This window comes from Acanthaster planci, linkage group LG17 (assembly GCF_054643075.1).
Source record: "Acanthaster planci isolate LZ-2023a linkage group LG17, COTS_SCS, whole genome shotgun sequence".
In the NCBI taxonomy this organism is placed as follows: Eukaryota; Metazoa; Echinodermata; class Asteroidea; order Valvatida; family Acanthasteridae; genus Acanthaster; species Acanthaster planci.
In genome coordinates, this window is record NC_141793.1 from 9,113,819 (window position 1) to 9,126,219 (window position 12,401).

The window sequence follows — 12,401 nt, forward strand, 5'->3', positions numbered from 1 at the left end:
GAGGTACCCACTAAAAAGCAAAGCTTATGATTGTGGGCCCTTTAAGCAACTTATAGCTACTTTTAATTAACTACCACACACAAAAGACAAACACTTCACAGCCTTGACACTTACTCTGTATGTCAGTAAACAATTACCTAAGTTTGAAATAAAAAAAGATGAATAGGAAAAATGACAGAGAATAAGAACCCTGGAAGATTATAGATAAAGCTAATCAATTCCACAGTCAATAATTATTGATAGTAATCATTCAATATGATCTTTTTGAAGTTCAGTTTGAAGATTCGCGAATTTTTCGTGGCTTTCAGTTTCTCATCCAAAGAGTTCCATAAACTTGGTCCTTCATATCGGATTGTTTTTTTAGCCAAAGATGTACGCATTAATGGCAGATAAAAATTTGCGCTTTGACGAGTACACATGTATAACGAGAATGCATATCAAGATTCGTGGTGAAAAGCACATTAATTGATGGATGGTAGAGAACCAGCAACAAATTGATGCATAAGGATGATGAAAGTAAACGTCTTTGATTTTCGACATCTTATGTTTGGAAAATAAAGGATCAGTGTGAGATTACAATGTAACCGTGGTGTACAGGCACAACCCAATCCAATCTCGTAATTTTTTCAGTCCAGAATATTTAAATTCTAATTGAAAAGGTAAGAGCGGTTTTCGTTTTATCAAAATACTTTGGGCTCAATAAACTGGGGTGTAATTGAAGACACACCCAAAAACAAGCAATGAGCGACGACTGAACATTGTCGTAACATCAACCATGGCCACTAATGCTTCTGTTGCAAGACGTTGCTATGGCAACAAGTTATTAACTTCGCTGTACTGCATTTCTACACAAAAGTAATTAGTGTCACTAATAATTGGAATGCTTTGTCAATTATTGAGGACTTATATTTTCATTGATGCATGGACATAACGCATGGTTTCTCATTCACGGCTGCTAATAATATGTCTAGCAGTGGAACGAAAAATCACATTTTCTAGCTTTCAGTCTTTGCTGTCTCTAATCATGTTCTATTTTTTTATTTCTATTTCATTTACTGGTAAATCATGAACAACAATCAGTATTTTGCAATTTCATTTAGGGGGTTGTAATATTTGGAGAAAACAATCAATGGTTCGCGTTCGTTACACCTGCAGACCTAAATGTAAAAAGTAACTGCTACGGTGTCCGTACCCTCTTCCCTTAATACATAGCCTACAATGAGCTTCAAATCTGTTTGTTCTGCATGATTAGCAAGTACAGTTCATCGTTAAGAATTTAAGTTTGACTTGAACAATTACAATAAAGCCAGAATCCGTGAGCATTCTTCTACTACCAAGATGCATTTTTCTTCTATACTAATGCTCCTGTTTGGGGTAATTGCTATTGCGATTTCAGTGTAAGCCTGTAGTTATCACCGATGTCGTAGTGTTTTGAGTCGCCGGCTGGCCAAATGGTCCGCAATTTTCTGAGCAGCTGACTGGATATTTATTTTTCCTTCAAGTGTTTTTCAAGCGTAGGACTTTTACTACCGAAAAAAATGCTTTTTTATAAAATGAGCTTGGATGATCGACTCCCCGCAACTCCGTATGTATTACACGTGCATAGAATTGGGTGGGCACTAAATTTTTTGAAGCGTGAAAAATATAAATAAAAATAATTGTCAAGTCCCATCTCTTCGCTTAAGAAATCAGCATCCAATGGGAGATGAACTAAATAAATTGGGCCTGGGACAGCCGAGTTCAGCGGGAGGGGGAGATCCCTATCTTGTGAGGTGGCTGAAATTAAGCTCCTTTCACGTTTGAAAATACTTTTCCCTGATTTCTACCGTCGGGGCACGCTCCACCAGAGACATCACTCCTGCTCTATTGACGCACCCCCTTAAAATATCGCCCCTCCCCTGCGCAGTCTAATGGGTTCTGTGCCCGTCTTTGGTTCTTTCATCGTAACGTGGAAGCTTCCTCAGCCTAAAGCGGGACTCCGTATATTCTGATTAAAGACCATTTCTGAGCCCTTATAACAATTTTGTGATGCACTACCACGACGACGATTACGCTGAAAATGCTGTCATATACAACCCAGCGGCCGGCAAGCAGGTCATCACTTCAACTGTAGCACACACATTTGGAATTTAAATGAATATGGACTGCTGTTCGTGTTGGCCATTTTTTCAGCGCTCTTTTCAGTATAAATCGAGGAGCAATGCATAATATCCACCTCATTTGTGTCGTGACAATGCAACGTCGTTACACTCCAACGGCACCTTTTGTCCACTTATGGCAAAGGGCGAAAATCCTGTTTGCGTGGTAATAATTTGTCATGAATGAAATGTTTCATGTGGATGCACGTATCTACACCTGGCGCCAGTGCTATTTTAGCCATGCTCATTTTTAATGTATATCGAGTAATTATCTGTACGCCGTGAAGACGATAGGCAGATTGGCCGTCCTATCAAATTGTCGTTTTTGTTCCTGGATGCTACACAGGTTTCGGGAGTCACGTCACTGGAACTGGCCATCTGATGCACACTGGCAACCGTTTTCAAAAGTACATGTACATGCCCATGCATTAGAGCACGGCGTCAACAAGAACTTTGTGAGCGCGGTTTGCTGGTGCTGACTGCGGCTTAACAGTAAATTCAACAAACTGACCAAACTACCTGAGCACATCTGAATAATCGAGAAGTGTGTTGGACTCTAGTGAACGGCCCCGTGCAAGGAAAATCCTATGCTATGGTTTGTACATAGTGTTGGTTCCAAGTATGGAGAACACTACGAGTACAGATGGCACTGGGTGGCCAACGTTAAGCACACAAGAAACTTTCCGAGCGTACAGATCCTACGGCGAGAGACAATTGTTCGCAGCGATGTACATCACGGCGGCTATAATGGGAGTGCTTGGTAACACTTTCGTGATCCTTGCCGTCGTCTTGTCAAAGAGACTCCGTACGGTCACCAATGTGTTCGTGGTCAACCTAAGCGTCAGTGACTTAATCTCTTCGATCTTCTTGCCCTGGGAGTCGGTTGCCATATTGAGCCTGGACGGGTGGCCTCTGCCCCAAGCCTACTGGATTTGTGTGACCACCAGCGCGATACTCCATGTCAGTTACGGCTGTAGTATCAACAATCTGGCCCTCATCGCTGTTAACAGGTGGATTGGTATCACCAAATCGGGCTCAACCGCCAGACGCATCTACACCCGCCGAAACATCGCCTGCATGGTTATCTTTTCTTGGGCGTTTCCCCTTGTCATCATCTCCATAGCTCTCTTGACCGACTACGGTGAGCATGGGTACGAACCTGTCTACAGTGCTTGCGGCTGGGTCAAGGCCAACCCCTACACAACTCTGCTTGCCGTGATATTTAGTGTCTGTTTTTTCCCCATACAGCTCTGTGTCATCATAAGCTGCTACTTCTCGATTTATCGCTATGTACTCAAGACCTCTCGACGGATGACCGCGTACGATGCCCCCACCGTCTCGGGCTCGATCGGTGGTTCGAATCGCGCCAAACAGCAGAGCCAGTGGAAGAGGAAGATAGCGGTCACCAAGAATCTCGCGTACATCGTCCTAGCCTATGTCATCTGCCAGTGTCCGTACTTTCTTGCCGTCACTCAGCAAGGGTACGAGTGGGGGATGCGCTTGACCATGTACTCTATCGCAATCTTGTACTGCAACATATGGATCAATCCTGTCATTTACGCCACGTCCCATCCTCACTTTAAGGAAGCGTTTAGCGCCATGGTTGGTTGTAAATGGCAAAATATTTCCCGAAGTCGTGCACATTCTCAGAGGACAGTCAGCACCTCAACTTCGACGAGACAGAACGGTCGCGAAGTCACACCAGTTGAATAAAGTGTGAGACGTGCCACTGCTGGGAATGTTTGACACAGGACCTGCTCATAATGTTACAGATCACGGCTGCCTGAAGCTATTCGCTGAGTAGGAAGCGAAAACACAGTGATTTTCTTGATATTTTCAAAGTGTGTTTAACTGTGGTGGCTAAAATTGTTGTAATGTCATTATTTCATCTTTACTTTGGAACCCAATTTGATCAGACCAAGACAACAAAAGATAACAAGGTCTTGTCGGCACATTCCCCAGGCAGTAGCATCCCAGGGGTTAAATGGCTTTCACGGGGCAGCTTAATAGGCTCTGGTTTGGTGCTAGTCGCTTCACAGCCGCCATAAAAAACAAGGCAACGTGGACTCCAACCTCTGCTCGTGTGGATAATTCCAGACACTTGGACATGTATTGACTTGGCGTGACATGAAAGGGTCTCTAACTCCCTCCTTCTATCCTAAATGGACACCCCAAACACTGACATGTCACCATTTTTGAATGATGTGGCTGACAAGGCCGGTTCTTACTTTTTCGCTTTTGCGGCTTTGTTCGCTTTTGATCGGCTTTTAAAGAGAGCTACAGTGCCTTCAGTAACTGAAACGAAAGTATCCCCAGCAGTATCCGTTGGACTAGTCACTGCCAGTTTGTCTCTCTTATAGTCTTGCCACAGTCATTTTGCCAAAAGGCCACATAACTGTTCCAGCAACTCGATTAGGAAAAATCAGCGGATGTGCAAATGCGCATGCACTTTGTTATTACGATCGATATATTACAATATATAGTCTATGGAAATGTTTGCTAAAAGTGCCATTTGAGGTTAAACTAGTATTGCATTTTTGTGTCAATCTCTATTTTAGCCCTGTTTCCTTGCTGCATTCGAACATGAACCTAGGAGTATTCGTCATCATAGAGATAGGGTTTCAAAATGAAGATAAGTTTGTACCTGAGAGATAAAAGAGAACTTTCTACGACAAGAGTGGAAATTTGTGTCGTTAAGGCAAGTGACAATGACACCCAATTTTGGACAACTGAATTGAGGGGAAGATTGATCAGGGTCTAAGTTGATTGATCTCAAATTATTTGGCTGTGTTGTTTAGTGAACGGTAACTGCAATGGTTATACATATAGTTTATGGTTGAGCGAATAATTGTCATAAACGACACCAACACTTCTTTAGACTTCAGAAGTGTCTAATGTTCTACTCAAGCGCAATTACATCTCAGAGGTAGAGGTGATAACTTTGACAGAAACTGCTAGAGAGTGGAAAACCTTGGAATTACACTATCAATTTCAGCACCATGAATTTGCAGTTAATTTGCAGTTTCACTGGGAAATTGTTTTTTCACTGCAACTTCATGGCAGTTCACATGGTGAAAACACCGTGAAAATAATGCCGGTTGTGACCCCTTGCCGACACCTTGAGGTCAAGTGAAAACACCGTGAAAATGCAGTGAGCCCATCTAGGGGGCCTTCCTCATTAACTTTGCGGTGGGGCTAATCCTTTACGGACCATTATCTGAATGTCTCATAAAAAGTAACATTACCTGTCTTCTTACTGTGGTGGTGACAGGTGTAAATGTGCACTGATCACCCCAATCACAATGTTCGCATCCTTGCAATGTACATGTAATCCCGGCCAGGTTGTTCATACACTACATCATGGCCTGTAGCTGAATAAGAACATTGTAGGGACTTCAGCAAAACGACTCCCAACGAATTATGTCACCTCACAGAAACATTTATTTCAATTTTCTGGCATATCTGTGATTTATATTTAATTTGCTTGAATAGAGTTATACTCATGAACATTCTGGAAATTCATAACTTCCATGGCCATTTATGATTACTCATCGACAATTAAACAACAGTCAGCACCGAGTGCACACTGTTATGCATGATGTTGGAGCAGAAAACACTAGTGCCAAAAAGAATGTTGAAATTTGGGGGAAGACGCGGACTAGTGAAAATTCTGCTTACGGGCTAGTAAAAAGCTATCCATGCTGGTCCGGCTGGCAAGTGAGAAAAACATTACGGGCAAACCCTGTCCATGCACGATGTCATATGTACACTGCGCTTACTGGATTGGACAATGATGTACACGCCCTTGCTATCCTTGCTCGCTCTGATGCTACATTGTCGGCTTTGTTATTCCACCACTTTGTATACAGTTTCACTGTCTTTTGGCAATTCCATAATTCGGTGTGGTAACTTCACCACTCAATGTGCCTTTTGCCCACAAATGTTGGAAATATTCATATGTCTTCTGGTATGTGGTCAAGGGGGGGGGTGTTGGACATCTGACACCAAGTTTCGTGGAATTTTATGAATCGTGTGACATTTTAGGGCTGAAAAAAAACTTGTGTCCTTCCTCCATGGTTCTACATAAGCAAAATGTGCTTATCAACTTTTCAGCTGCATCCGGCAAATTTGAGCCATTGTACGTGTATCCATCTCTTCTCACAGCTCAAAAAAGGAAAAATCAATCCTGTCTTTCCCAGGAAATACAGGATCCTGTATTCACAAAACACCTGCTTTACATTCACAACATGTGGAAAGAAGGTTTTGTGGTTTTCACAGGTTTGCTTCGCATTTCGCTATCACGGTTTCGAAAACACGCACGCAATATTGCTTCATGCAAGGTTTCCGCTGGTTCCCGCTGCGCCGTGCTACTGCCAAAAAGGTGTGATGGCGACGCGGCAACCAGTCCATGCAATAAAATAGCGTTGAGCAACTCACTGTACACACACACACAAAACTCTACGTGGCTGTACATAGAAAAATGATGTCGCAGGAAGTACAAGTTACGTGTACTTCCCAGAACTTGATTAGTTGGATATATAAAATGTACGTATTTTTTGTGTTCACAAATTTAATTTGAGGTTACATATATGTTGCTTGATCGGCCTGAGGTGCAACACGACACGACCTCACTAAAGGGTTTCATTGGTGTCCGTGGGAGATGACGTTAAACTGGCATTGGATGAAATTTCTTTCTTTTGGCTATTCATGGTGAGAAAGACAACAATAGGTGGAAAGGCTTGCAGTAGCACCATGCGAAGGAATATATGTAAACTGGGAAGGAATATAAGTAAACTGGCATTGTTAGAAAATTATACCCGCCAACATCTACTCAGGTCATCTGCAAGAGTATGAGCCGTAGGCACGACTGTCGACCGTGCAATGAACAGTCGCGCTCCGCGCTAGCTATGTGTTTACATGTAGCACATGAGCCTCGTACATTATGCAGGCAACCACAACTCTTCAGGCTTTGTCCCTCACAGAAACGCACGAGGAAGCAGCCGCACAGAGTTCTTTTCATGGACGAATAAAAATCAAGATGCTTGGTATGGCCAAGTTCCAACCTCTAGTGGATCAATCCTGGCGATAAACCTTTTGAATAAGAGCCTCGTTTGATCAACCCGATATTTTACGTTTTGCACAAAATGATGACGTTTCGTTCGAGATTTCTTTGGATTGGTTTATAATCCAGTAACATTTTGGGGGCTTTATTTTGAAAACGTTCCCACTGACTTACGTCGCTGGTAGGCTCTGTTTTGGTGTCATGCCATCCACAGGGATTAGGACTAGGGCAATGGAGATTTTCGGCGGTCAACATCGTGAGAGTGAAGTGCACATGAACTTCAACATCGGTTGGACAATAACATTCGGGGATGTAGGTCTATTATGACGTCAGATGCATCTGGAAAGGAATGTTTACTGGCCTTATCCAGCTCGTTTGTATACGTGGCACTGTTTTACCTTATAAATCTAGCCCAATACAACGTTGCAGTGGAGCCATCCGGTGGGCTGATTGGCTGAAGAAGGATGAAGTTGCCATAAGTGCACACCGTTAAGGAATCGTAAAAACCACAGAAAGGCTTATGCAGTCAATCGGCGCAAGTAGTCGGTATAGTGTGTGGGCGTGTTCAATGCTGTCACGAACCAGATTAATGCTTCAAATTAATAACAAGCAAAATTCATGGCATGACCTGCGTGTACACTTGGTTTCTGAATACTTTAAACATTCTGATAACTCATAGTTCAGAGTTTGTCGAGGGGGGGGGGCTTTTGGCAGGGAGATACCTACTACCAATGTGCTGTGAAAGCTACTCTTCAGTATACAATTCTGGCCCCTGAATCCGCACAAAACATTCTGGCTCTTAATCGTATGAATTTGAAAACAGGGAACTGTTCAAAAGAAATGGAAATACGACTTCTTGTACTGAGGCTAGAAATTCGCAATTAAAAAAGCATGTACGTCTCCATAAGATGTGCGTGGTATTGTACATGGTAGAATCTGTTCAGACAGGAGTACCATTCACTGTCACACCGAAACGCAATTTGAATAATAAAACTACACGAAAATGCAGAAGCGTCCATCAATAGGACCGAGTATCCGTGGAGGACGTCTGAAGACCAACTGTTGGAGTCGTTCAGAGTGACCCTGGAAAGCTTCAGTGTCAGATGTTGCTCTCTCGATGAACTAATGAATTAAATGCAAATTTAAGTTCATAATTGTAATTATATCAAAAGCCCACAACCCACAGGCAGTTTAATGGTGGGGCCGGTACCGCAACAAGCATCGCACCACAATTTATGCACAATGCATTATTGTCGCATCATTATGATCCTAGTTTTACTCCCTTGCGGCATTTTACTTCAATGTACGTCCCACGTTTGTTTTAAAAAGATACTTTGAGCAGCGGTATAATTTAATCCCTTCTTTTTTTGCATAAAATTGCCTTGACTGTCCCAATTTCTGCTTAAATCGACCAGAATCTGTGGTAGGCGTGTTATATAAACAAATATTGACTGCTTTATCGAGTGTTGCAATAATACTAGCAACCTGAGGTTATCAACGGATCATTCAATTTTAGAATTCTCCATGGTTCACCTAAGCAGGCGGCTAGTTTACTACAATTGACGTTTTAATTGTTCAATGAAGAATTTGATTCTGGTAAATTTGTGCGTTTTGTTTTCCTTGATTTACATAAGGCATTTGACATCGTGAATCATACAATATTGCTTCAGAAATTAAATTGAAGGTTTAAGTGATATATTACTGATAGGAAACAAATAACTAAAATTGACAACATTCTATGCTGGATCTCTGAATCGATTCAGTTTGTGTTCCCAGGGTACTATTTTGGGTCCTCTGTTATTTTTAATTTACATTTTGCAGTTAAATTTCCATTGTTGCATTGTATGCTGACGATACGGCTGTTTTTAAAACCAAAATGGACATTGATGAAATACAATCTCACTTAAATACTGGTACGGTTGGAGTAAAACTGGTTGCATGATCATCGATATTCTTAAATGTAAATAAATCTAAAACTATCAGGTCTTCTGAGAAATTTGCCAGATGTCAGCAACCTTCGTCTATTGACATCAGTGAAGATAATGTTTTTTCTGAGAAAGTTACATCCATCATATATCTTGGTATTTACTTTACTTACATGGTTAGCCACCGTAGTTTCAAAACGGAGAGGGCTATACGGTACACTGGGAAAAATATCCTTCCAGTTAAAAGACTAGATCTTCTTACAGGTTTATTAATTATTTTTCCTCATGTAATGACTGGTAATCTATTAAGGAGGTCCGCTTAAATTATTCGTTTAAGGCCACCAAGGCAAAGAAAGAGTCCCAATGTAACTGTCTCAATTATGCAGAGTTTTATTTACACGTCAACTTTTTAGGGTTCAAATGGGCCCTCTCTAGGTTTGATTACAATTAATAACAATTTACCTAAATCTATTGTTATTCCTTTATTTTCTTTACATGTGACTCCATATTCCCCGAATTCCCCAAATTTCCCGAATGCCAGACCGGTGTGCGACCGTGGACATGGCCTTCCAGACAGCACCAGATAATGAATGGTGTGTGGAGTAAAGATCGAAACCCTAGTGTAAACCATACGAGTCGTCACACAAACAAACAGCTGAAGTATAATGTACAGGTACATGTACAGTGAACAATACGCTTCACGTGAAACTTCTACAGTGAATTTTCACTCCAAATCATTCATTCCGCGTTCTGCTACGACCCCAATATTCATCAAGTCTGGTCACATACTATGGAATCATAGATTGCGAAGATTAAGAGACTACAAATCAGCGTAAAAAGCTAGTTTTGTGATGACACGTTAACCCCAAGATACTCACACTGTGGTACCCACACTGGAAAGGAATAAGTCTCTCGCGCTCCCATGCCCACGGCACTTTCTTCCCGGGCATTTGTTATACATCTCTAAGGGCTGGGCAGTGTGCCAAATAAAATATGGTGACCCCTAAAACACGCTTCTCTACTCTCATTCTGATTATTGTGACCTAGTATAGGGCAGTGCTCCTAATTAAGTCTGTGGTCAGACAGCTTGATATTTTGTTAAGTCGAGCTGGGAGAGTTATTACAAAATGATTCATCAAGAAACACCTTCAGTCGTTTTAAGTAGTTTGAAATAGGATAATTTGCAATCAAGACGGCAACGCCACTTGGTTTTGATGGTACCAGTAATACTTAAGTAATGTCTTTACTTATGTTAATGAACACCATTCCTATCAGACCAGAAATAGTACTACTGGAAATGTAATTTTTCCTATTCCCAGAACTCAATATGGAAGAAGAACTTTTTCATTTTCAAGGTACACAAGCTTAGAATAGTTTGCCGTCTGCAATTAAAAATCACCTGTCCATTAGTGCAAAAGATTTAGCAAAGGAGCTCTCTAACATTATTTAATTTATGTAAAATAATGTGTATGTGATCTTTTTGGTCCATGCCCTTTTTCGTGTTTTATGTTTTCAAGTCTAGTGTATATATGTAATTATTATTTATTTCATCAACCCCATTAGTGTTGTCAACTATTTTGTACACTGGGACTCATGGGAGAAAAGATTTTTAAAATTAATCTGAATGGGCTACCCAATATAAATAATAAATAAATAAATAAATAAGTAATAAATATACCACTCGAAGCAGTTTATGTTTGCATTCTGTACAGTTGACATTTGCAGAGGAGCAGTGAACTGGCTTTGTTATTAACACCTTTCAACGGCGTATATTGTACATGTGTGTATGTGTATATGTAATGTGTAATACATTTACTCGGCGGTTGGTTTTGTATTCATTTCCGTGTCGACAGAATGTCTGCTGAGCTTGATGATCCCGAATGGTTTTAAATACGTAATGATTACTGAGACATAAAGGTATTGCTTTGGAGCAGGACACCTGGGACTCAGTGGATTGAAACGATGTTTTGAGTCTCTGCGAGCGTCGTAAACTTTCGAAGCATCGACCTCGGAGCACCCTTGGATTCACCTCATGAATTACGACGAATCTGTCGGGTCTTTGATTATAAACGTGTTATCCAACATTAAAGAGGCACATACAGTCGTGTACTTGTCCGAGCACTTATGCCATGAACTTCCATCTCTGGTATATCTAGAAGACTAATATTGTTCAGCTCAGTCTCACTCTCCTCTATGCAATAAACAAGGACACTCTCATTTTTCCAAATTATGCGGGTATTTGGAAGGCGCAACATTTTGCGCCCACATGTTCATCATAGTTATCAAGCTTAAAGCATTAGTGATGAAGCGTGTGGTTTTAATTTGATAAGCCTGGTCATAAGTGGTCTAAGACTCTTCATTTCGGGCTCAAAATGTTATATATGGGATTCATATTAAAACATACTACCTAAAATATCACAAGCATAGGCATTTTAGGTTTCATGAAGTAAGTCCTTATTACAAAATATGAAACTGGTGAGTATTAATGGTTGATAATTGACACATTTTTTTGTTGACTAAGTCAGTGAAATGAAAATGTATCAGCTTTAAAAACCATAGCACGTCGTTAAAAAGGCTGGAATTATTCAAAAAGGTTATTAATATCAATAACATACAGTTGTATTTACACTGGCAAGTTTCTATGATGTAACTGAGTGTCAAAACCTGCCAGTGTAATGTTAGAAATAATAAAGTTTCATCTTGCACATTTTGTTGGTAAAAATGATAAATGCACTTATATGACAGGTCTCTGATTTCTCTGGAGACGCACCAAAGCTTCTTAAATGTAAAGTCAATGGGACCTGCCTCTCTAATCGATAAGTGCTCTTTTTCAAACAATTTTCCATGCGTTTCTCAACAACTGAGGGAGCTGTGGCTGTGGTGTCATGTCAGGAAGACATTGTTTATGGGACGGTCCTTTTGTTCAAAAATGTGAATCACATTTTGTGAGAAAATTTTGAGAGGCTCGAGTGTACGTGCGTCAATTGCGATTTCTTATTTCTAAGGTGGCAGAGCCAACTATTGCAAGCGTGAAACGATGCAAAGACCACATCAGAAAACGTTATCGATACGGCGGGACTAGACGGATTTCGTCATGGTCGTTTGTAACGCAGAAGGTCTGCAAGACGTGAGGACGCAAACACGAACGGAAACATTAAGGAGAAATTGGCAGAGTTGTAGACTCGAGGCACTTGACTTGGACTTGAGTCACTATTTTTTGTGACTCGTGATTTGACTTGTAACTACCGGTTTTAGACTTGCAACTTGGACTTGCAA

General features: G+C 41.0%; 1 protein-coding gene across 1 annotated transcript; it reads left to right on the plus strand.

Annotated features, from left to right (window-relative positions):
* Positions 1 to 16: 16 nt before the first annotated feature.
* Positions 17 to 5,142, plus strand: LOC110985535 (melatonin receptor type 1A-like). The gene has a single exon (XM_022246616.2). The coding sequence runs from the start codon at positions 2,760 to 2,762 to the stop codon at positions 3,849 to 3,851; it is 1,092 nt and encodes a 363-aa protein (XP_022102308.2). The 5' UTR covers positions 17 to 2,759; the 3' UTR covers positions 3,852 to 5,142.
* Positions 5,143 to 12,401: the final 7,259 nt, after the last annotated feature.

What these genes read in the sequence shown, in the direction of transcription:
- LOC110985535 (XM_022246616.2), top strand. Translation starts at nt 2,760, where the DNA reads ATGGAGAACACTACGAGTACAGATGGCACTGGGTGGCCAACGTTAAGC.